General features: G+C 35.8%; 1 protein-coding gene across 2 annotated transcripts in view; it reads right to left on the reverse strand.

The window, feature by feature from the left end:
* Positions 1–27,304, reverse strand: part of GRIK2 (glutamate ionotropic receptor kainate type subunit 2) — a 518,606-nt gene that overhangs the window by 184,150 nt on the left and 307,152 nt on the right. For both annotated transcript variants that reach the window (XM_026726676.2, XM_087913718.1), the window contains exons 7-9: positions 6,407–6,550; positions 3,862–3,969; positions 443–556 (exon numbers count right to left, since the gene is read on the reverse strand). In XM_026726676.2, coding sequence (XP_026582461.1) covers positions 443–556; positions 3,862–3,969; positions 6,407–6,550 — 366 coding nt within the window. The remainder of the gene's footprint in view (positions 1–442; positions 557–3,861; positions 3,970–6,406; positions 6,551–27,304) is intronic.

Raw genomic sequence — 27,304 nt, forward strand, 5'->3', positions numbered from 1 at the left:
TGGATGTATATTTCTTTTATTACTCAAATTTGAAATTAAATCTAAAATAAATATGATTGAGAAATCTGAAGGAATCACTACTGCTTTTGGAAAGAATTTATTTGCTAGATTAATATTTTTAATTGCATTTTAAAAATTATATACCCCTCCAACTGAAACTTTTTTTCTAAATCTAGCAAAGCATATTCTGTCTAAATATATAAATGTTGGAAAATCACAAGAAAGTTAGATTAATCAACTGAGATTATAGCACAGAAATTAAAATTGCTATCTTCATAGTTGAAGTAAAATCCCACAGTTAATGAGATATTTCAGCTTATTCATTAATCAGTAATTGCTACATAACTATGACATGCAAATGCTGGTAATTATTATTTTATGCACTGTGACTTTTCAACTATGGCTGAACCTCTGAAAACTAATTGCATGAGGGATAACTTACCAAAATAGTGGTTACAGTTAAGGAACGATTAGAAAGGGAGTCAGTTATGTTTGCTGGTTTTCCTTTTTGATTCTCAGTCATATTAAGGCCACTTGCAGGATCCCAGGTTCCAATCTAGAAAACAGGATAAAAACTTACATATCATTCATAGGTTAAGTTTCATCCATTAGGAAACCAAAATGATAAGACAAAATTAAAACTGCAAATGCTTTCTCCTGTTCTCTCTAATTTCAGCTATCATTTTAGCAACTGGTCTAAAATGTGATTCACTGAATTTCAAAATATGTCTAGCAAAGTGTGGCATTTGGGGTAAAATGATGTATAGAATGTAGAGTACTTAATTTTCCATTTAAATTCTATCCTCTAAAGAAAAAGAATAGTAATAACAACTTGGTGTATAATATTCCCCCTGTATAAGTTATCTTTCACTGTAAACAAATCTGTTCCTTTCTATTCTTCCTAATGCTATGAAATTTCAGATACATACACATAAAGATATCCTGCATTCAAGTCTCATAAATTATATTTTGACACTCAACTGCGTTCTTCTCTCCCAAGTCAGAAAAAAAATTGGAAACTTATTACTCCTGCTCCCTTCTATTCAATCACAATTATCCACTGTTCTTAAAAATTGATGACTTGTGGCTACCACTGCAATTCATTCAGCAGTAGCCAGTTAAAGGTAGTACAAATTTTTGAAGAAGAATGTATTTCAGACAAGGGTGCCGTTGTTTTAGAACTCAATATATTGTTTCAGAAACAATTTGGCCAAATTAGATTTTCACTTGGATTCTGACACCAAATTGGCAGAATGAAATGAATTCATTCTGAATCCTGGAAATCCAATTTCTACTGGTAAATTTAATAGAATAAAGGCAGTTGAAAAGCTTTGACTGGATTATAGCAGCATTATTTTAAAAATGTTTCTTTAAAGAATAGTCCCCCAGTTTCTCTTGGAATGGTTAGTTTTAGGGTCTCTTTTGAAACCTATTTTGAACAAAGGGTACTTCAGGTAAGAAAGTGGAGATGGTGGCTAAGACCTTGCTCAGACTGTCCAAAAATAATATATAGCAAATTTCACAGTTACTCTCTCCTCAGCATATTCCTTTCATTATTGGATTGCAAGTAAGAGGTTGGGGGTTGGGGGGATGATGCAAAAATAGCTTCCAGAAGGAGATACTGCCCAGGTTTACATATTGCACTAAGTTATGGCTTGCATAACAATGTTTAATTAAATCTCAAAAAGCCTTGTTTTATACACATAGACAGGAACTCACACATAAATCAACAAATCAGTATATTCTAAAAACCTAGGTTTATAACTGGCTAGTGTATAAGTTAGTCCATTTACAACAACAACAACAACAACAACAACAACAATAATAATAATATAAGATGCAACATTTGTGTAACACTAATAGTTTAAAATCTTTCACCCCCTTTTTGTCTACAGACATTAGGGATACTATATAAAATTCATTATATTTGCATTGTGAAACAACAAAATTATTCCTTCATAGTTAATTTAACTAAATTTATATGTTGCTCGACCCCCCACAAAACTCCAGGTAGTTGTTCAATAGTTCCTTTACTACGTTCTATGGCTTTTTTTAAAAAAAAAAACTTATTTAGAAAAGAATTTTACTTGCTTGACAACTATATCTCTTACACTTTATTTCTTGTAGCTCCCTAAAACATATATGATCAATTCTAACTTATTATGCCCTTTACTGTAATGGGATTACAAAGCATTCTTGCTAGTTTTAACCAGAGTTATATTTCTCCATAAAATATTAACTTTAGCATCATATCTTTTTGAAGTTAGTTTGCTTAGCCTAAGTATTTTAATTCTAAAGCTGTCCCAAATAAAAAGTGTTGGTAGTCAGCTGAACAATGACTCAGTAAACCTTAACTAATTCAACCAATCAGAAATAGGTTATAATAAATTAAAGGAGTATGGCTCCAAATAATAGAAATATTCAGAAAAGCTTCAGCTAACAAATAGAATCACAAAGCCAGACAGGCGTTTAAATCAAGCTCTCTGTTCTGCATAAGGATATTAACTAAAGCATACTTGCAAGTTGAGGTATTAATGTAAAAAAGTTAATCTTACTCAATAGATGACATAATTTGAAGAATCATAGATTCACGGAGTTAGAAAGAACCCTGGAAGTCATCTGGTTAATATGCTTTATCATATCCCCCTTCAATTTTCTGTTTCCTCAGCTAAATATTCCCAGCAATTGCTGGGAATATTTTCTAATATTCTCACAGCTCTTTTCCAAATCTGTTCAAATTGATCTAAATCTTGTGAATTCATCTGGATACAAGATTTTGTCAAAGACAGAAAAGAGGTTTTGGTGGGAAGATACCTAGGCAAGTCTGCAAACTTTTGTCGCAATTGTCTATAGTGACATACATTTTGAAAATGAGGTAGGCTTTTTGTTTTTTTATAAAGCAAATTCTTGAACAAAAATGATCAATCATATAAATACCAAATTTCTACAGAGAGGGAAATCTGTAGTTTGTACATAAAGATACTAAATAATGGAAGTTCCTCTTTGCTATTCTCTTGTATCTTTAGGAGTTTTTTTTTTTTAAATAGAGTTACAAGAGTGGCATACAAATCCTTTTGAACTTACAGCATTAATATATGTGGATGGTTATCGCAAAGGAACATAAACCTTTTCCTGAAATGGGAAAGGATGAGCAAACAATTAAGGACCTTGGAGAAAAGATTGCTTGTCCCAAGAAAGAGGGGAAAGTAAGGGGAGAAAACTCAAAATGATTCTTCTTTCATTATTTTTAGCATAACAGAGCAAAACTCTGACAGGTTTTAAATATTCTACTTGTTTACCTTATAATAATAAGTACCATTAACAGAATCCCTGCTGTGCCCATTCATTAAACTGGCCTATATCACAGGATAGAACCAACAGTACTAGCTCTCTACATATCATAAGGTTATCTAAACAGGACCTTGCAAGACTAAATATATGTATCTCCTACCTTGCCTTTAAAATCTGGGAAGGGTTCCTTCTGAGACATTTGCCACACCTCCATTTCCTACTGTAGACTTAGTTGCTGCTTTTGTGACCATTGCCAAATCTTTGGTTCTTGAAGGTCATTCCCATGTCATTTGGTCCTTCCAAGGTTATTCCCATGTACCATTACAGCTTCTATTACTTTAATATTAATGATGTACACATTTTCTATTAATGTAATGACAGCTGTAATTTTCTATATACCATTTGAATGAAAAGATCTAGCCATCATAACTAAACATCATTTAAAAACCCTTTTAAACAGGCAATGAAATTATGAACATTATATCCAGTAATTTAAATAAATTCATAAATAAAAATGAGAAATATTATTCTTTTGAACTATTATCAGTTGTGAGGAAGTAACTTAAGTACCTTTTCAAGACCTTCTTCCTTAAGACTAATGACATCTAAGTCAAAATCTGTCCTTAAACCATTGGTTTTGTTGAAGGTTATCCTGCCAGTGAGACCTTCCCAATGAGCCTAGGAAAAATAGAGGGAAAATTATATGTAAACAGCAAGAAAGAGATAAAGAGAAATGGATAAATTAATAACTTAAAATGTAAATATTAATTATTCATTAAATTTAATTCATTTTCCTCATAGCCAATATAAAAAAAACCATATCCACTCTTTGGATTTCTGGCATTCTTCTGATAATTAAACTAACTTTGCTTTAATCTATACATGCAATGCTTTCCATTCCTTTTCTCCCACTATATACCACTTCCTGACTAGGATGATCTCTGAAACGTTTTCATTATTTTCTTATTTAGAATATAGGCATTTTGTTGTCTGTTGCTGTCTTTCAGTATATCTCCAGTTATGAGTTTTATAATAACACATCTTTTCACTTTGTGTAACATAGTCCTTATAGCATTCAAAGCTATTTTCACAAAATATAGTATTAATCTCTAATATTCATTTTCGACTATGGAAAATTAAAAATATGAGTTTTGCCCTAGGTAGAATCCAGCACTGTCCTAGTAGTTTATTGCTAGTTCAGGTAGATATTATTTTATTCCCTTCAAAGTGTTCATAAGAAAAAGAAATTGCTGCTTGCCACTGAACATCAGCAATAACTTTTGCTAACAAAAGCATTCAATTGGATTCTAGCTGCCACTGTTCCTATAGCAAGAAGAAGGGAAGAAATCAGGGTGCAACATGCAGAAATTCTTCCAGAATTCTTCTAGTCATTCAATGAAAAATCATCAAAACTGCATCATAGAAATGGATTGGGAGTGGAAGAAAACGATCATTACTTGTATTTAAATATACATGCAGCCAACTTCTTCTGAAGTTCCAAATTAGTGGGAATACAATGATGCCCTTCCAAAATGTTGAAAAATCTCAGTTCCCATAAAATGGGCTATATAAAATGTTGTATACTTACACAGTTATGATCATTGCAAGTTCATTTTAAAGCCCAATGCTTATTTTAGAAATATAGTCATCTGCCAAAATAGATGCGAGGGGGAAGGATTCAACAACATAAACACCTGACCACACATATAAGAAAATGCCAAAGTTGGAAGAATTTTCATGCCCACATTACATATGAGCAGGTCTGGCTGCTCATGAACAGTCCTTGATTTGATATTAAATGAGGTCCTTGTTCAATTTCTGGAGACAACTAGCCATTCCCATTTAAACATTAGGAATTGCAGGCTTCAATGCAGACTTCTCTATTTTCCAACATTGCCTTATAAAATACAGGTAGTCCTCACTTAGTGACCACAATTGGGACTGACAACACTAGGATTAAGTACTGTGGTCCCAAAGTGGAAAATTACATTTGAAGAACTGCTACAGGATCTGGGTTTGGCTAGTCTAGTGAAAAGAAGGACCAGGGAAGACATGATAGCAATTTTCCAATATTTGAGGGGCTGCCAGAGAAAGGAAGGGGTCAAGCTATTTTCTAAAGCACCTGTAAGCCAGACAAGGAATGATGGATGGAAACTGAACAAGGAGAGATTTAACCTGGAAATAAGGAGAAATTTTCTGACAGTGAGAACAATCAACCAATAGAACAGCTTGCCCTTGGAAGTTGTGGGAGCGCCATCACTTGAGACCTTCAAGAAGAGACTGGACTGCCATTTGTCAGAAATGGTGTAGGATCTCCCGCTTGGGAGGGGGGCGTTGGACTAGATGATCTAAAAGGTCCCTTCCAACTCTGATTATCTGTTAAGGACATTACCACAATAGGCTTATGGGCTTACTTCACCTTTAGTCATTAAGTGAATCACCATGGTCTGTCTGTCTATCATCTATCTATCTATCTATCTATCTATCTATCTATCTATCTATCTATACCATTGCAACTTCAAGCAGTCATTAAAAGAGGGAGTTGATAAATGAAGACTATGTGTATAATACTGAGTTCAGAGTTCAACTGATTCCATAGTTTTCAGACCAGAAAACTAAGTAATTTCACACTACTGAAAACAGTATCATGACAATTCTATGACCATTCCATATTAAAAGATTATCAACATTTATTATACTGTTCTATTTGTACATCTTATAATTCAAGCTTACATTAACTAAAATCTGAAGCTCATAAAATGTAGAGAATTTTAGTAAAATGTAGGCCTTTCAGAAACTGGGGAGTATACAATGAAAACATTTAGAATGAAAACATTAGGAAAGTAATATAGACTGGCATCAAATTGCTGCACACTGCTGTTATATTTTGCACTCATTCAGTTCATCATTCTGCCTAGAAATGATACTTCTCGGCAAAACATTTCCTCCAATTTATTATTCAGTTTATTGGGCACTTTTTTGCTTGGACTTCTTGGGTACAGAATTGGGGGGGTGGGGGATGGATTGAAAATAAGAGTGCACATCACAAAGCCAAAGGCACTTGCTCATGCTGAATTTCTAACTAACAATGGCGCATATCTTGCTCCTGACTTACCTCTTTAATTAGATTCATAAAACGGGTCCCAAACCTCCATGGTTTGTGGCGATTACACTGTAATGAACTGACAGTCATCTGTGGAAACTGCTGGACAGCAACTGACACCACATGAACAGCATCATACATTAAAGCTGCATCTGTCTGAAATGAGAACACAATCAATGCTGTGAAAATGACCCAGAGAAATTGCATCACAGCAAGTCGAAGAAAAGCAAGGCATACTCCTTCCACCTTACCTTATGACAGAAGAAAGTGATAATATAGTTTTCTTATTAAAAGAATACATGATGATTAAACTGTGCACCTCACGAAGTACATGTTGCTACAAATTTCATCTTCCTTTCTTTTTCAGTAAGAAGAAAAATAAGAAAAAGAATCTGGTTTGAATTGTGTGAGGGGACAGAAACATTTAAGGCCTTACCCAATCCTCTCAAATTAGGTTTAGAAATGGATTAAATCCGTCAGGTTCCCTTGCTCCCCAAATCATTGTCTAAACAATATTTCTAAATGTTGTTTAAATTCTTATTTTAGAACAATAAATTGAATTCTTCTTCAGTAGATAGAACTCTTGCTGGGGTGAGATAATGCTTAATTTTAAGGATTTTATGCTACACTTTATATTCAATAATATTCCCAGAAAAGGCATTTAAAGAAAACTGGAGAGATGATGCACTGTTTTGTTTGAGACATCAGACTCTGTGTGTGTGCGTGAGTGTGTGTGCGTGTGTGTGTGTGTACTGTATATGTATATGTATGCCAACCTAGCAGTTCAAAAGCATGTAAAAATGCAAGTATAAAAATAGGGACCACTTTGGTGGGAAGGTAACAGCGTTCCATGCACCTTCAGTGTTTAGACATGCTGGCCACATGACCGCGGAGCCATCTTTGCTGGATCTTCGGCTTTGTAATGGAGATGAGCACCACCTCCTAGAGCCAGAAATGACTAGCACGTATGTTTAAGGGGAATGTTTACCTTTATACATATGTGTGTGTGTGTATACATACATACATGCACACACATACATGTATGCACAAACATACATACATGCACACACACACACATACATTTAATACTTTGTTTTCCACAGACATTGCATGTTTGTTCTTTCTGCATGTGAGTATAACTCTGCATCCCTTCTCAGAAGTAGTAGCTTCTATTCATTGACAAAATTAGTGAGCTGTGAAATGAATTAATTAACAATTGGAAGCCTAGAGATTACTGAATTTGTCATCACAACACAACCACAGAGTTAACTTCTATAATGTCCTCCATACAAATTAATCCCAACTCACTTTACAATAAAACAAAACATTAAAATTGTAAAACTACTCTTAACTGCTAGAGACCATAAGCTGGTACTAAAAGAGATAACACGCGTTTAGATGTAAATGGGACTCCTGTGATGACATTTCCAAACTAAAAAGAGGAATAATTATTCTGCTTAAAATGGGTTGTAGAACAACATCATGCAGTGTTTAAAACACCTGGAGTTGCTACTCATGTGGTAGATTTGTAAAAAAACATCAGAGGCCTCAAAATGATTTACTGACTTGTATTTCAAAGTGCTTTTAAGACTAATATGAAACCACTGTGAGAGCCAAGTATCTTTTGAATCCTGACATTACAATGGTGAACATGATTTATGTAAGTGGAAATTCTAGAAGCAGCATTTTCTACAATTTAAATCACATTCTATGCAATTTAAAAGTTAGGAAACAAGCACAAAGTAACAATAACAACAAAAGATCCAAGTCCTTCTAAAACTATCTGCATTGGTACTCAGCTTCTTCCACCATCCTACCTTAATGTACTATGCAGTAATAAATCCAGACTCCAACTATGTGAGCTATATGGTCTTAACAAAATTTTGCATCAGTTTGGCCTAAATTCTATGGCAAGAATGCTCCATTCTTCAACCAAAAATGCTTCTATTATGCAGTATGTACAGGGAATCAAGGTATTCTGTTTTTCACATTTTCACACATACCTATTTTGATGGACGACTAATGGATAGGTAGGGAAAGAACATACAGTAGATGCTGCTCCTAGGAGCAAGATTTTTTTTAAAAAAAGAATGTGCTCATCTCCAGGTGGTCCTTGACTTACAACCACAACTGAGCCCAAAATTTCTAATGCTAAATGAGACAGTTACTCAGTGAACCTTGCTCCATTTCACCAGCTTTCTTATCACAGATGTTAAGTGAATCACTGCAGTGGTTAAGTTAGTAATGCAGTTTATTAAGTGAGTCTGGCTTTCCCATCAACTTTGCTTGTCAAAAGATCACAAAAGGTGACCATACGACCACTGCAATGTCATAAATATGAGTCACCTGCCAAGGGTATGAATTTTGATCACCTGACCATGGAGATGCTGCAAAGATCATAAGTGTAAAAAGTGGTCATAAATCACTTTTTCAATGCTATTGTAACTTTGAACAGTCACTAAATGAACTGTTGTAAGTTGAAGATTACTTGTATTGCATTGGTGGCAGGAGAGAGATCAATTCTTCTCCCCTCTCTTTCCAGGTGTTCTTGCTCCAACTAAAGATAATTGTTAAATTATGTTCACCAATCCCCAACACAGATTCATAGAGCCAATAGCAAAAAAGAAAAAAAAACCTTGGGGAAATGTTGTCTAAATTTTATTTAGAGAGATTGCTGGCTGGGTCTGCTGAGAAATGAAATGAAATTGAAAAGGTTTTATTCTTAAAGTAACAGATGGTGGTTAAGGGAGAAGTGGACAAGGGATGAAGTATACTTCATCAGACTATATTCCTGATGTAGATATACAGACATGGTTAACAAAAGAGTTGTTTTCAATGGTCAGAGATAATTTGATTCATACAAATAATGTAGTAAAATTTTGAGGCTTTAAAACTCAGATTTCCAGTCATCTGGCAGTATTGATGATTTTTCCCCACCACATTTTTTCCATATTAATTATCAACCTTGATATTGCTTCATTGCATTTCCAGTACTGTGCAGAAATGTCAGTCTGCTAATATTTTAAATATATATATAAATTGTATTTTGAGGTTAGGGAAATAGAGAAAGAAAAACAAGACATTCTTGACAAGATAATTCACTTCATATAGATGAAATAAATTGTTCTATTCTATTCTATTCTATTCTATTCTATTCTATTCTATTCTATTCTATTCTATTCTATTCTATTCAATAGAATAGAATAGAATAGAATAGAATAGAATAGAATAGAATAGAATAGAATAGAATAGAATAGAATAGAATTCTTTATTGGCCAAGTGTGATTAGACACACAAGGAATTTGTCTTGGTGCAAATACTCTCAGTATACATAAAAGAAAAGATACATTTGTCAAGAGTCAAGAATCATAAGGTACAACACTTAATGATAGTCATAGGGTATAACAAGCAATCTTCTTTACAATAAGCAAAATTCTATTCTATTCTATATTCTATTCTATTTGCTTTTTGAATTTGGATTTTTGTTTTGCTTCTTACTGTTTTTAGAAAACAAACTTTATAAAACTCAATAGAATCATATTTTAAAAATACAGATGAACAAAGCCCAAGTAGCAAAATTGAGCAATATAAATATTTTCTGTAATTTCCGTTAATGGGTAAAGTAAATAGACTTTCAATCAGATTAATAATTCAGAACATGTTATTGTGGATGTTAGAAATTTTACTCAACCAGAAAAAATTGGCATGGAATTATATTTTATTGATTCACTATATAAATGTAGCTATCTCTAGAAAAAGGTTTGAGTAAGAGAAATGAATAATATCCATTCCATTAGATACTGGATTTACAGAATTACATAATAACAGAGTTGGAAGGGACCTTGGAAGATTTCTAGTCCAAAGCAGGAGAGCCTATATGATTCCAGACAAATGGCTGTCCAAACTCTTCTTTTATTCTTCGTGTAAAAGAAATGTATTGCCTTAATTTACAAATGAAGGCATGATAGTTATTTATTTATTAGAACTATTTTATCTTGTATGATTAAAAATGGCATAGATACTACTTCCTCCTTTTATTTTCCCCACATAATTATTTTAAACCATAATTCTGTGAGATGGATTGATGTGACAAAAAGTGATGTTATATTTATCTTCCCGTCTGTCTATTTGCCTGCCTGCCTGCCTGTCTAACTAACTCATCATAATAGCAATAGCACTTAGACTTATATACTGCTTTATAGTGCTTTACAGCCCTCTCCACAGAGTCAGCATATTGTCCCCAACAATCTGGGTCCTCATTTTACCCACCTTGGAAGGATAGAAGGCTGAGTCAACCTTGAGCCTGGTAGGATTTGAACTGCCAAATTGCAGGCAGCTGGCTGCAGCAGAAGTAGCCTGCAGTACTGCACTCTAACCACTGCGCCACAGAGGCTCATAATGATATGTTGAATTTAGAAGTCATAGGATAAATAATCCTTTCTAATGAAAAATGTCAAATTTGCAATAGATATAAGTATAATTTAGAACTGACTACATCAATAATCCAATTGATGTACAAAACGTACTATTTAATAGATCTCTGTCCTGTTATTGAAGCCCATCCTTCAGAGATAATGTTGGATAACACAAAATGTATGAATATTAGTTATCCGTTCATTATGAAAATTAATCTCTTGAAAGACTATAAAGAAAGAACAAACCAATTTGTTTGCTGGAATTAGATAACGCAGACTTGTTATGGTTTCAATGTTATTTCAGCTTTCTGCTTATAGTACAGTACTGAGAAAGCCATTAGCTAGCTGTTAACTCTCTCTAGCAGATAAGAATTCATGTTGATTAATTGTTTCTGGATTCAACTGAGATATTACATAGATCTTCAAAGTGGTGCATTGCTTTAATGGAGATTTTAAGTGCCTCCATAAAGTCCTTCAAGTGACTAAGTGCTGCCACTTTGCCTCAGTTGACAAAACTGCTTGTGTGTATGCACAAAAGCTATTGGTGAAGTGGATCAGATGATTGAGGCCCATCCCTCAAATATTCATCAAGACAAAGGAAAGAGCCTCTGCAAGATACTAGAAAAATGTCAAGAAGGAATAATATACTTCTGTAAGAAAAAGCACTTGCTTAAGTTGTGTTAGCCCCCGCATTCCGAGTGGAGGAAACTAGAAAACAACTTCACAGGAGGATCATATGGTCTTAAGATGGTCTTACTGAGATGGGCTATAAATGACAGAATTTTGATTATGCTCCCTACCTTCCAGTGAATAAAGGAGGCACTTGCATGAGCCACTTCCAGATTTTATTTTGTTTCTCAGCTCCTTTTACCTTGGTAAAGGTTCTTGCTTATTTTTGTCAAAATCACCTCCTTTACTCTCTACAGGTGGGCCACACTTTTAATACTGTATATTGAAATTGTATTACTTGTATGCATGGTTCACTTCAATTAAACTAAGGCAAAATTACTTTCAATAAATAATAAACGATAAATGATAAATAAATAAATAACATGAAACACATTGTTTAATATGTTATTTGTAGACATTTAAAAGTGTGAAAACAGCCTAAATATTTTTATTAGTATAATTTTTGAGAGTTCCTTGAACTACATGACAAGAATAATCATCAGTTCCAACAGCTGAACCTGATGAAGACAGAAAGATTTGATGCCACATATTTCCTACCTCTGCTTGAATATATCACAAAATTTATATATTTATATTTTCTAATGTAAATGTACAGTACTACATTGTGTAATATCTTCCTGGTTGTTTTTGGCTGGTTAATTTATAATGAAATGTTTGAAGTTAGTATTTGTTTGAAGTTAATATCTTCTGAATTTATCAATTCTAATAAAATTAAGCCAAATGCTGTCTGAAAATTTAAAAATATATACTTTTGAATATAGATTCATACTTTAGTGAAATTTAAAGGTAACTATGTTGCTATTTTTTCAAGTCACTAAAGTCATTTTGGCAAAAATAGTCAAGCCAAGTCATTTTGGCAAAAATAGATTTGAAAAATGTTTAAGTAACTTTCCTGATACTGGTAAGTTTTGGTAAGTTTTGTCACAGCAACAGAATATTTATATTTCCATGGTCAGATTAGGTAAGAACATACTACACAGAGATAAATCAGATTCGATATCAGTTCCTACCATACTTTCATGACAATATATATTAAAAAGCATAACCTAAAATACAGACAAAATAAATGTGTTTAAATGCAGGACAATGTCTTTGATATTTTTGATTATGTGCCATCAAGTTGTTTTCAATATTTAATAACCTTATATATAGATTTTCTCTAGGATGATCTTTCTCTAACTTGGTCTTTCAATTCATCCATGTCACCCATGTATAATTAAATACCAAATATATTAATAAATATAAATAATTCTGCTTGTAAAGTTGTCTGAAGAGTATGTGGGTATACAGTAGTCAAGAAGTTAAAATGGAAACTCCTGTCCTCTGTTTCAGTCTACCAGTTGAGTTTTTCCTTGTGTTGGTGATGGATTGTTAGTTTCACTCAGAAAATGGGCTGGTTGGGAATGATGAGCTAATGTCTATCTTATGTCTTGGGAAGATCTGGAGTTGCTAGCAGTCTAGATTATATTTCAGTGCCATTAGTATATTGTAACAGCATCATAAAATCCTGTGAAACGCCTTTAACTTCAATTTATAGTTAACCCAATCCAGGTGAAGTTGTTTTGAGTTGATTTCTCAAATTTCCTACTTTTGCAGGTATCAAGTTATGCATTACATCTTCCTCTTTTTTTGTATGAAACCCACATTCCATCATAGTTCTTGTCCCCATACCATCTTTCTGCTTAATCTGTCTCTGTTTCCCAAATTTCCAAGAGCAGATTGGAAACCTGAGACTATGGCAGAGGTGGTATTCAGCAGGTTCTGACCAGTTCTAGAGAACCGGTAGAAGAAATTTTGAGTAGTTCAGAGAACTGGCAAATACCACCACTAACTGGAGATTTTACAGTATCCTTCCCCGCCATGCCCACCAAGCCCCACCCACAGAATCAGTAGTAAAAAAAAGTTGAATCCCACCACTGGACTACGGGTTGTTCATACCACTATATATGCACTATCTTCCTTCACCAAAATTTTTCCTTCATAATGCCAGATAGCAGAGGGATCCTCTGGTGTCCTACCTTCCATTTTTACCTTGCTATTTGTCCAGTATTGTTTCCAGCAGCTATGATATATGTAAAGACTTGTGGACATTCTTGCCCCTCCCTGTTTATGCATGCCCTTTATTCCATTTTTTCCAATTAAATGTTTTCATGCTTAATAAATATAAAACTTTTTTCCCCCAGCAATGTGCATGCATTGACTGGAGGTTGCTGGTTGCAACTAATCTTGAAATTTCACCCACAGTAATTTTCCAACATTAATTTCATCTAATGTAAGACATGTAATAAAATTAATATAATATTTCAGGGTTGCACCTAGAGCACGGGTGTCAAACCTAAGGCCAATGGGCTGGTTTTGGCCTTCAGGGTGCTTAAATCTTGCCCATGGGGCTGCCCTGGAAACAGCAAAGGATCAGCCCGTGGTGCCTCTGCCAGCAAAAATGGAGCTCAGGAGGGCTACACGTGCCCCCACAAGGTCCATTTCCACTGGTAGAGGGATGCAGGAGATTGTTGCAGTTGAAACAGAGCTCGGGAGCCCGCTGGCAGAGTGCTCAGGCCACCACAGGCGCCCCAGACATGAGTGACATCCAGCTGGCCAGGCCTATTCTGACCATACCCCCAGCACCCTGAGGTCAAACATAAACCTGATGCGGCCCTCAATGAAATTGAGTTTGACAACCCTGACTTAGAGCCACAAAAGGTGCTTTTTCCCCAAAAAAGGCATATGGACCATTTTTTTCCTTGAGAAAGAAGAACAAGTACATATCCTTCCTTCCCTCCATCATCACAACTGATGATGTTTCTTGGATGAGAAGCAAAATGCTTTCTTCTTCTTCCTCCAGGAAAAAACAGTCCAGTTGCCTTTTGAAGAAAAAAAAGGCATATTTGAAACAATTGTGACCTGGATGACTGAGAATCTCCATAGACACCGAGATCCACATGTTACTTCCTTCAGATGCAGGCCTTTCAAATATTGCTTCCAAATTGTAATTCAAACATGACTGAATGCATGAAAAAGGCATGTATATTATTCTGCTCTTAAAACATACTCAGTTAAGTAATAGTAATTACAAAGATTGTCAGCAAGTAATGGGGGAAGACAGCCTAAAGGGACAAGTTGTCCGGGATCTCCATGGTGTAATAAAATATATAGTCCCTGGAATAATTTTTCTTAATTCTCAACAACTCCCGCATCCATTTTGCTGAGTGAGATTTAATAAATCTTCTGATCTCAGATTAAATTTTACTGTTTTATGAACTGTAAAATTGCACTATATGCCTATTAAAGCTGGTGTTCTCTCACTTCTTGACACATTTAAAACTCCGCCCTAGGGTATAATTAAACAAGCAGAAAAGATTTTATTTTCATTGCTGCAGTTTATCCCAAATGGAGGCAAAATATGAATATCAGCAAGCCTTCAAACAATAAAAAATATACACTTTCTAATTTGACCCATGTAGGAAACAGCTATTTTTGAGGTGTAGGTTTTTTTTCTTTAATATTAATATTGACATCATAGGAAACATTATTTTAAGAATACCAATATTTACCCAGTAAATGCTAAGAAATTTGTAAATTTAAGATAATGTATTGTCTTAATTCTACCAAAATTTTAACTACAAAAAATGTCTTCATATCCTCAAAATTTGAAAGAAGTGAGACAAAGCATAATGAAATGTCTCCTTTTTAAAGAAATAATGACTGGATCATCAGATAGAGACTGGTAGCCTCTTTTCTGACTAACACATTTTATTAAAAGCCATATTTTTTATAAGCTGCAGCTCATATTATTAGTTGTGTACAGTGTCTGGGAATGTTGTAGGATTTAAATTGGGATAAGAAGGGAAGGAAAGGTGGAGGAGAGGAGGAAACCATAGATTGGTAATGCACATGGAGGTTACATCAGGGATGGGATTCTACCAGTTCGCACCTATTTGCTAGAACCGGTTGTTAACATTCTAAGCAGTTCAGAGAACTGGTTGTTAGAAGAAATTACTGGCCTAATCCTGTAAGGAAGGCAGAAAGGAAACATTCTGGTGTTGCTTACAGAAACTGCCTCTCCGTTAACCCTTATTACATTCCTGGCAGGACTAGACTTCCTATCTCAGGAATGTCTCTGCAGTATTTTTCCCCTCCTTTGCTGGTACTTTGCTTGTGTGGAGTGACCATTCAAAGTTACAATGGCACTGAAAAAAGTGACTTAGGACCATTTTTCACACTTACAACTGTTGCAGCATCCCCACAGTCATGAGAGGCCAGGCGAGGAGATGCGTGCCTCAATGTGAGTGATATTGAGTTGGCCACATCCAGCCAATAACATGACCACCAAGCCATGTCCACCACTTAAGCCATGCCCACAGAACCGGTTGTTAAAAATTTGAATCCCACCCCTGGGTTACATTTGAGACAGATTGCAAATTCCTTATTAGTCAACAGGCATTTGGGTCAGAAAGTTAATTGAGCTTTGCTGCTGTTGATGTATTTTTCTGTGAGTAGGATGCTGTTCTATCCTTGAGCACCAAGGGTTGTATGTTATGGTATGCCATCCAGAGTCATATGTTGCCTGGTATATATGCCACCTAGAGTCATCCTGTGAAATGGATGGCCAAATTTGTAAGTAGTCTGGTAAGACCTTCTAAAATTGACTGAGATCTTTTCATGCATGTGAGTTCAGCCGTTTCTCACATGATAGTGCATTTGAACTCTCACTCTTTGACAGAATGTTCCAGGACACTGAAATGCTGATACTACTGTGTTCTTGTTTTGAATTCTGATGTCAAATTTGTGGGCTTCTGGCCATCAAGAACATAATCACTAAAGACCAACAGTACACCTTGCAATCACACTTGTGACTTTGTACTGAGCTTTGTCAATATATGTACCTGCAAATCAGTGGAACAGGCAGAAGCACATGTATGGCTTCTCAATATAGTAACATCTTAATGGCAAGAGCCATGATGGCAAACCTATGGCACACGTGTTGGAACTGGCACACAGAGCCTTCTCTTCAGGCATGCCAGCTGTTGCCCATTGCTCTTCTGGATTCCAGCTGTGCATGCACACTGGCCAGCTGGTCTTTGCACATGCAGGAGTGCCGGAAACTGGAAGAGCAGCTCCCTGGTGCACATGTGCACACCAGGAAGCTGAGCTTCCAGTTTCTGATGCATGCATGAAGACCAGCTGACCGGTGTGCATGCATGCTAGAAACCAGAAGGTCAGCTGCCTGGTGCTCACATGCACACAAGGAACTGCTCTTCCAGTTTCCGGTGCTCCTCTGTGTGCGCATGCTCCTGTTTTGGCATGGTGCCAAAAAGGTTCACCAATACTGGGCTAGAGTAACACTTTATTAACTTTAATCTCCTAAATCTCTTCTTTGACTTGAGATTAATTAATTACATTTTCATCAACTGTACTCTACCGTGAACCATCAATGGAACAAGTCCACTTCCTTGATGTCACTGTAAAACTACAAAATGGAAATTTAAATATACAATATAAGAAATCTACATATATATATATATATATATATATATATATATATATATATATATATATGGATCTTTGGTTGTTCGGGTTTTCTCCCGCGTAAGATTCGAAGTATCTAGGCAACGTTTCGATGAAGTCTCATTCATCATCTTCAGGCTTCTGTCTCCGGCTCTGTGCTTCTCAGAGTAATGTGAGATTGCAGCTGCTTCCTCCTTTTAACTGCCAGTGGGGTGGGACTTGATTGGGTGGGAGCTTGGCTGTGTTCTGATTGGGTGGGGTGTGTTCTCATTGGTAGGGGTTTGGCTGTGTTATGATTGGTTGGGGGTTAGCCGTGTTCTGATTGGTTGGAGCGTGTTCTGTTCAGGTGGGGGCTTGGTTGTGCTCAGGTTAGTCTTAGTTGCTGGGGATTTGAGCTGGTGAGTTGTGATCTTGCTGTTTGGCTTCTAGTTCGTGGTCCTGCTGCTTCTTCATAGTGGGTGTCGTTTTGCTTCATGTATGGCTCAGAGGGGTTTGAAGTGGGTAGTGATGCAGCTGTAGTGCAGCTTCTGGTCCGTGGTCGTGTCTCATTTTCTGAATGGGTGAGAGTCTGTTTTCTATATGGAAGTGTGGTGGTGGCATCTTGTGTGGCTCTCATGGGTGTGGGTCTGGTGTCCTTCTTCATGTTAGGTACTAGTCTGTTCATGAGGGCGGGTTTCCACCAGACCCACACCCATGAGAGCCACACAAGATGCCACCACCACACTTCCATATAGAAAACAGACTCTCACCCATTCAGAAAATGAGACACGACCACGGACCAGAAGCTGCACTACAGCTGCATCACTACCCACTTCAAACCCCTCTGAGCCATACATGAAGCAAAACGACACCCACTATGAAGAAGCAGCAGGACCACGAACTAGAAGCCAAACAGCAAGATCACAACTCACCAGCTCAAATCCCCCAGCAACTAAGACTAACCTGAGCACAACCAAGCCCCCACCTGAACAGAACACGCTCCAACCAATCAGAACACGGCTAACCCCCAACCAATCATAACACAGCCAAACCCCTACCAATGAGAACACACCCCACCCAATCAGAACACAGCCAAGCCCCCACCCAATCAAGTCCCACCCCCACTGGCAGTTAAAAGGAGGAAGCAGCTGCAATCTCACATTACTCTGAGAAGCACAGAGCCGGAGACAGAAGCCTGAAGATGATGAATGAGACTTCATCGAAACGTTGCTAGATACTCAATCTTATGCGGGAGAAAACCCGAACAACCAAAGATCCACATACAAATACCCGCGAGAACCTCAGAAAAATATATATATATATATATATATATATATATATATATATATATATATATATATATATATATATATATATTTCCAGTCTATGTCTGAATAGACTACAATTCTATCATTTATATGGCTTTATGCAGCAGAATAACAGAACAGAATAACAGAGTTGGAAGGAGGTTTTGTAGTCCCTACTTAAGCAGGAAACCCTATGCTGTTTCAGACAAATGGCTATCCAGTCCCTTCTTAAAAGCCTCTAGTGATGGAGCACCATAACTTCTGAAGGTAAGCCATTCCACTGGTTAACTGTTCTCACCATTAGGAAGTTTCTTCTTAGTTCTATGTTGCTTCTCTCCTTGATTAGTTTCCATCCATTGTTTCTTATCTTGCTTCTCAAATATTGGAATACTACTTTCATGTCACCACTAGTCATTTTTTCACTAGACTAGTCATACCCAATTCCTGCCACCATTCTTCATATGTTTTAGTCTCCAGGCCCTTAATCATATTAGTTGCTCTTCTCAACAACAGCATTGCTCTGACCTACTTGACAGAGATGCTCAAGTTGTCTGACCTATCCATCCATTGGGATCAACAGGTAAATCAATAGAACCAAATCAATTTGCAAGGACAACTTATTAAAAAATGACCACAGAAGCAGAACAACAGAATGCCACTGCTTGTCACCTGCAGCTTACAGCTCAAATTATTCAAAAACATTATTAATTAATGGACACAAATTTGACATCAGGATTCAGATCAAATATACAGTAATATCAGAGCATTCAGACATCATAGGACACTGTTTACCAGACCCCTAACTATTTTGGGGGGGGAAATAGAACTTTAAAAGTATCATCAAGGGAGAAATGGCTAAACTTACATTGACTATTGAAAAAAAAAAAAAACAGACCCCATAAAAGAGGAGGTGGAGTTGCACTGTATGTAAAGGACCACTATATTGCTACAGAAATGCATGAAACCAAAGATGAAAACCTCCTAGAATGCATATGGGTCAATATAAAAGAAAAAAAGAATGACATGGCCATAGACATATATTATAGGCCACCCAATCAAGCAGAAAAAATATATGTCCTTTTTGCCAGCCAACTAACAAACATATGCATGAAACACACAACAATAGTAATGGGAGACTTCAATTATCCTGATATCAATTGGAAAAGTAATTCTGCACCAAGTGAGAAATCAAATAAGTTCCTAACCAACCTAGCTGACAACTTTGTTGTCCAAAAGGTAGAGGGTGAAACTAGAGGGACAGCCATACTGGACTTAATTCTTACAAACAGAGAAGAAATGATAGAGGGAGTTGAAACTGCAGGAACCTTGGGTGAGAGTGACCATGTCATACTAGAATTCAGCATAACACAAACACAAGCAACAGAACATAATAACACCAGAGTCTTGGATTTTAAAAGAGCTGATTTCAATAAACTCAGAGAGAACTTGGGAAAGATTCCATGGATGAAAATCCTAAAGGGGAAAACAACTCAAGAATCTTGGGAAACTCTAAAAAGTATGATCATAGAAGCCCAGACTCATTCTTTGCCGCTGTCTTCACGCAAAAAGAAACTATAGCTCAACCCACCAAAAACATAACTGTAAAAGACAGACCAGAAATAAAAGTTAAAATAAGCAAAAAAAAAAAATAGTAAGAGAACTCCTGACTGATCTTAATGAACACAAATCACTGGGCCCTGATGTATTACAACCCAGAGTTTTAAAGGAGCTGGCAGAGGTCATCTCAGAACCGCTGCACCATCTTTCAAAAATCCTGGAGCACTGGGGAACTACCAGAGGACTAGAAAAAAGCTGATGTGATTCCCATCTTCAAAAAAGGAGAAAAAAAAACAGACCCAGGAAACTATAGACCAATCAGCCTAACATCAATACCTGGGCAGATACTAGAAAAGATAATAAAAAAAACAGATCTGCCAACACCTAGAAACAAGTAAAGTAATAACTAGCAGTCAGCACGGGTTTGTTAAAAACAGATCATGCCAAACCAATCTTATTTCATTCTTCAACACAGTGACTAAATTAGTAAACCAGCAAAATACTTTGGACATAATATATTTAGATTTCAGCAAGGCATTCGATAAAGTAGACCACAACCTACTTCTTAGTAAGCTAGAAAAAAGTAGAATAGATAGCACCACCACTAGATGGATTCGCAACTGGCTGGCAAACCATACTCAACAAGTAGTCCTTAATGGGTCTAAGTCTGTATGGAGGGAAGTAAGCAATGGGGTGCCACAAGGTTCCGTCTTAGGCCCAGTACTCTTCAATATCTTCATTAACGACTTAGATGAGGGAATAGAAGGGGAACTTATCAAATTTGCAGATGATACTAAGCTGGCAGGAATAGCTAACATCCAAGAAGATAGGCTCAAGATCCAGATGGATCTTGACAGACTAGAACACTGGGCCATATCTAATAAAATGAAATTCAATATAGAGAAAAGTAAAGCCCTACACTTAGGCAAGAAAAACCAAAAGTACACATATAGACTAGGTGAAACCTGGCTCAATAGCAGTAACTGTGAGAGGGATCTTGGAGTCTTAGTGGACAACCAGCTAAATATGAGCCAGCAGTGTGCAGCAGCCACCAAAAAAGCTAATGCAATCCTAAGTTGTATTAACAGAGGGATACAGTCAAGATCAAGGGAAGTACTAATACCACTCTATAAAGCATTAGTAAGACCACACCTAGAGTCCTGCATCCAGTTTTGGTCACCACATTATAAAAAAGATGTTGATACTCCAGAAAAAGTACAGAGAAGAGCAGCCAGAGTGATTAGGGGACTGGAGGCTAAAAGATACAACAAATGGTTGCAGGAACTGAGCTTGGCTAGTCTAATGAAGAGAAGGACCAGGGGAGACATGATAGCGGTCTTCCAATATTTGAGGGGCTGCCACAGGGAGCTAACTATTTTCTAAAGCTCCTGTAGGCCAGACAAGGAATAATGGATGCAAACTGAACAAGGAGAGATTTAACCTGGAAACAAGGAGAAACTTTCTGACAGTGAGTACAATCAACCAATGGAACAGCTTGCCCTCGGAAGTTGTGGGAGTGCCATCACTTGAGACCTTCAAGAAGAGACTGGACTGCCATTTGTCAGAAATGGTGTAGGGTCTCCCGCTTGGGCGGGGGGTTGGACTAGATGACCTATAAGGTCCCTACTAACTCTGATTATCTGTATCTGCAGATCAAAAGGTTCCAGGCAATTGCAAAAGGTCTCAGCAAACATTATGAGTTTTTACTCTCTTAATGTACAATTCTTAATTGATAAAGTATCACAACCAGTCTCATGTAAGTTGTATAACCAATCTATCTTCCCCTTCTTTCTATCCAATCAAGCTTCACCTCACTCCATTTTAAACTCCACATTAGCTTGGTTGTGGTATATCTCTGATGACATGGGCTACAGCTTACAAAAACTTTTGACTTTGAATAACATGTTAGTCAAAAGAGGTGCTACCAGATTCCTACTCTATGCTCCTTTCATATGCCATCAGTTACTTTCATAAAATAGACTTGAACTCTTCTGAATCCTCTGAAGAAATCAATTTTAAAAGTAGATTGATCCATTTCAACTATTCCCATTTATTCTTACTCATTTATTATGTATATACTTATACCTGTTTATATTTATATGTTTGTAAGTTATGTTCATATTTATACTTGTTTTCTCATACATGCTTGACAAACTAACTAACTAAATAAATAATATAAAATTTTCTTATATCATCTGATGTTATATTCTCTGCACCCCTGAATCTCTGGATGCATCAATATTTCCAAAGTTACGAAAAGCTACAATCAGATTCCCTGTCTTTTATTCCAGTGGCATAGGCCTCCTACCTGCAAAGAATTATCTACATTTTCCAATGCTCCTAAAACCCCATGTACTCTAGTTGCAAAACAAAAGTGTATAAGGAAAGGTTAACAATTGGACAGAGACCTGTTACTGCATTCATTGGATAACTGTCAAGATCTCCACACAACTGTTAACCTTTTCTTGTAGTCCAAAGTTACAATGATGGGTAAATGTCAATTTGAGATAATACAAATCCAAGCTAAATATTCACCATGTACTGGAATGAAAAATTTTGAAGTGAGAGAATTCTTTACCAAATGCAGACTTTGTGTCCATCATTATTTACAACCAATCTTAAAAAACTACCACAGTCTTATGGTTATTGTGTATAATTATTTGTCAGAAGAATCTACTTTTAGTAGATATCAAATTAGTAGTATATCAAATTTTAAAAAGGATGCTTAATATAGTTTTCCAAAAGACATGTTTCTTGGTGCTCTATATGCACTACCTCTAAATCTGACTCTAATAACTAGAAATCCCTATATTTAGCACTAGTTTTTCTCACCAGGATAATGTTCTCTCTAAACCCTCTCAAATGTTTGGATAAGAGACTCAGCATGAGGTACTGATTCTAAAGATGGACCATGAGAAGGAAAACCCAATTCTAGTTTATTATCAGTCAATAAAACTCCCTGAATGACTTTGAGTCACTCTGAGTCTAAACTACCTCAGAGGGTTTTTGGAGCTAAACAGCAACATGTATAGCATACATCTAAGAAATAAATAAAAGTGATCAGGATATACCAGGAGGCAAAATTCTACTTCGACAATCATCATTTTGCTGTTCTTTTCCAGTGAGGGAAAGTTACAGTTCTGAGTACATTAAAATATATTCTTCCAGCTTTATGGCATAAACTTTATTGATTTTAAAAGAGTGGAATAGAGTGAGAAAATTGCAAAATAAGTAGATGGGTTCAGGTCCATGCCTCATTCACAAAGATTTTATGTACCAGTGAGAAAGACAGACACTAAATGATAAGTGTACTTCTGTTGCCTTGGAAACAGGTTGCACTATTCATATTGAAAGTATTCACCCAGATCTAAGCACTTGATCCTTAAAAGATTAGTATAAACTTGGAATATTAAATAGTAAAACTTAAAGGTTGGGTGGAGCTGATGTTAAGTGTTTCCATACCTCAATCAGTGCCTATAGAAATATATATGCACATTGTGATTAACAGCCTCTACTATCAGTTAAAGCTGGCGTATCAGAGGTATTTGTTACTGAATGGGAATCAGTCAGCCATGGTGAGTAATGCACTGATAACTTCAAGATTGGTTTACTGTGATGCATTCAATTTGGTTTTGCCCTTGGGATTTGGTTAGAATTTTCATCTAATGCTAGCTTATGACAGGGCCATAGGTAACATACATATTGCAGCTCAGCTAAAAGATCTGCATGTGCTATGGTGCCAGATTTATGATACTGCTTATAGATGCCAAAGTCGAAAATAATTCAGCACCAGGTTACATTAATGTCCAATTACATCAGTCTTCAGATACTTCAGACTTCAGTCAGAATTTCATAGCTTCTGAATTGCTGCTTGGCAGGGACAAAGAAATGGGTCTCCTCTACAGTGGCAGCTATGAACTATGTTTAACATGCCTCAAAGATGTGTTTTTTAAAAAAAAACATCCATCATTTTACCCATTCTTCCTCCAGCTTCTTCTTGATACATAAATTGTAGTGGATTAGTTTTAGGTTTTAAAAAAAAGCTTCTTGAGTTTTATTCAGTTTTACAATAACTTTAGTTTATGCCTCCTTTTCTTCAAGAATGTTTTTTAGCTTTTATAAATACATTTGTAATGAACAGAAATTGATTGATTGGTTATGTGCTATCAATTCAATATCAAGTCTTATTGACCACACATATTTTTTCTAGTGTAATCTATCTGAAACATATTTTATGTCTTCCAGTGATGTACCCATCATCATTATAATTAAGTCCATCCATTTTACCGTTTATTTCTTCCCATTTCTTTCCACTTTTCCTGGTTTCATGGACTTCTCCAGAGAGCCTGGTCTTCTCATGATGTATGCAGAAGTATAGAAATACCCATATAATAACTAAATAAATGTAATGCATTCATGAAGGCTACCTATAGAAATACTTTAAAGCCAATTTGTAGGTCGCCTATACACCATAATGTGTTGATGGTTTACTAATTAAACCAACGCTCTATGCACATACAAAAATGCAGGTATACAAACAAATAATGAGAGAGAGAGAGAGAGAGAGAGAGAGAGAGAGAGAGAGAGAGAGAGAGAGAGAGAGAGAGAAAGATATTCGTATCTATTTCAAAATGCTGTAACTTCTCCATAGTGGAAAATGGAAAGACTGAATTCCATAGCTGGGATCAATGTAAGAGCACACTATGTCCCGTAGATCAATAAATACTGTAAATCTCCAAAAAGAGAAAAATTCATTTTGAGGTAGGTGATGGTTCCTTGCATAGATGAACATTAAACTATTTATGACTTTAAAGGTTACAATTGATATTTTCAAACATGTTGAAAAACAACTTGCAATCTAAGTGTTCTCACTGGGAGGAAAAAGGCTATTTCTGCATCAAAACCTTGTCAAAATCAATATTCTTATCAAACAGATTCAAATGAATGTTCCTAATCATTCTGAAATAGTTTTGAATCTTGTTTTATAGTTTCAGTAAATCCATCTACTTCTGCTCAGTTGTTTTCCACTTTTTCCTTAAGTCTGGTCCAGTTCTATGATTCTTGCATTTATTGTCTCATAGGCCTTTACCAACATTGGATCATTGCTTTATCTATGAGAACCACTAAGTGATTTTCTCACTGGAGATCAATACCAATCAAAAGAGTGAACTACCTCAGCATGGGAAGGTTTTTATAGGCTAAATAGATCTAATACTATCAAAATGATTAATAATCCTGAAGAGTGCTTATTAATCATAGCATTTTAGAGATGTCAAAGTAAGGCTAAAAGATTGTCTATTCTTCACCCTCTCAGCATTAAAAACAGAGGAAGAAATAAAATAAATATTTTGTTCATTAGATACCACCATTAGAGAAAGCAGTGATCTGGCATCTTGTATATAAAAATTACTGGAAAGCAAAACAGTTATTCTGTAGTAATATTGTATATTTCTAAATAGGAGAAATGGAGTTTAATAATACTTGTACACACAGACCTCTATTTCAAAATTCAAGCTGCTTTAGGATGAAACAAATGGAAAAAAAGCAGAAAAGAACATGAGTAAGCATGTGTGTTAGCAGAACAAATTAGAAGATAGAGCTTTGTTGAAGGAGGAGCTGTAGAAGTACTTTGTCTACAAATCCAGATTCTATACCTGAGTTTTCTGTCTAGCTGGGATTTCATATTGTCTCATCATTGCACCCTTCTGCTTCCTAGGAACTTTAATGAAATGCAGCTAAGTATTGCTAAAAAGTCAAGGGCATATATTATAAATTTGACTTAGACCCACAGAAAATATCACGTAACTTGGGTAGCCAATACTAGGACTTTCTTAACAGGAAGCTAATTTTTGCTTTCAAGCAGTATCCTTTTAAAAAGCTCTATCATCCTCATCCTCCTCTTCCTTCTCCTCCTCCTCCCCATAATTTTATCACTATAAGCTACAAATAGGTTTTAGATTGTGCAGAAGTAATTTTCACAATAAGTCGACCCAGAAAAATCCTTCCCCTAGTATCGGATTTATTCTCCTGCCGGAACTTGCATCTGGTTCTCACAATGGAAACAAACATTATGACAGGCTTCAGTTTTATTAAAATTTAAACAATGAGCATCCTTATAGTGGCAAATTTGCACATGCACACACACATTTGATGTGGGATAAGCCACTGAATGATTAATTACATCTCTCCCAAACCTTGCATTATTTTTAATGAATAAAAACTAGAGAAATTTCCACTTACTATTGAAGTGGAAGAGGGAAAAAAACAAGAAATTGAACTATTATATTAAAGTCATAAATTTTCACAACTGTGATATTATTCTATGAAGCCCTCATTTCATGAGTATCATGACCCAGAAGGAATGGAATTACATTTGTCATACATCAGAGTACCATTATAGTTAGTGGCTTTACATATTTTTAATTTGTTTTTAGTCACTGGACTAACCTCTGACCTTTGATTAAAAACCAAGGAACCTGTTATGATTTACAGGAAACCCCATCATTGTTTAAAACACATTCTTTCAAAAATGCCATCAAATGACTTTCTCCAGCAGCTAGCCTAATGGAGCCATTATCCTTGCTGCATTTATTTATGGGGGAGGAAGAGTACACTTTTATTTAAATGAATTCATGTGATGATCACACTTTAATCTGTCAAATTTAGGTGGGGGAAAGAAGCAGTTTAAGGAAGATGAAGTTTGTTATCATTCTTTTAATATGATAAAAGAATGGTATCATCCTTTTAGTATGATAAAACAATGATATCATCCTTTAGAGGAAGAAAAAAAAAGGAAAGATGGTGATACAGGTGCCATTTCAAGGTGGGATATAAATATATTTAAAATGCAGAATCTGCTTCTTTCCTTATAAAATCTATTTGCAAAATACTCACTGGGCTGCCAATGCACTACTGTAAAAAAAAAAGGTCATACCCAATACACTCATTATTTTGATAATAAAACATATTGACTTCTATTTCTCACTAAACATTCCTCCCATGGTGAAGAAAAGCAGTGCAATACTTAGTTGTGTGAAGGTTGATTGTGTTTGCTTTTCAACTACTTGCTGAAAGTATTATAACATCCCAGAGGTAAGAATAGTACATAATATATTGCAGTTAGTCTCATATAGGTATTTATTCCCAGATGTTCAGAGTTAGTTCAAGAATGCTGAAATAAAATTAAGCACGGAATGGAGGAGAAACCACGAAGGAAGCATTAATATGGGGCTCATTTTTGTTCCATATCTATGAATCTTGAAGTCACCATTTGAACAAATCATTATCTGTTATCAGAAAGCAAATGAATTATTTTACTAAAATATATTAGGAAGCATCTGATTTGCAACTTTAACTTCTTATCAAAAAACCTTAACATAGTATACATAGATAGCATCATGAGAGACCCATTACAATAGGAAAACAAAGTGCTCATGTTACGATGTTGGACAAAACAG

Source organism: Pseudonaja textilis, chromosome 1 (assembly GCF_049901715.1).
Source record: "Pseudonaja textilis isolate UNSWEBS1 chromosome 1, rPseTex1.2, whole genome shotgun sequence".
Taxonomy (NCBI): Eukaryota; Metazoa; Chordata; class Lepidosauria; order Squamata; family Elapidae; genus Pseudonaja; species Pseudonaja textilis.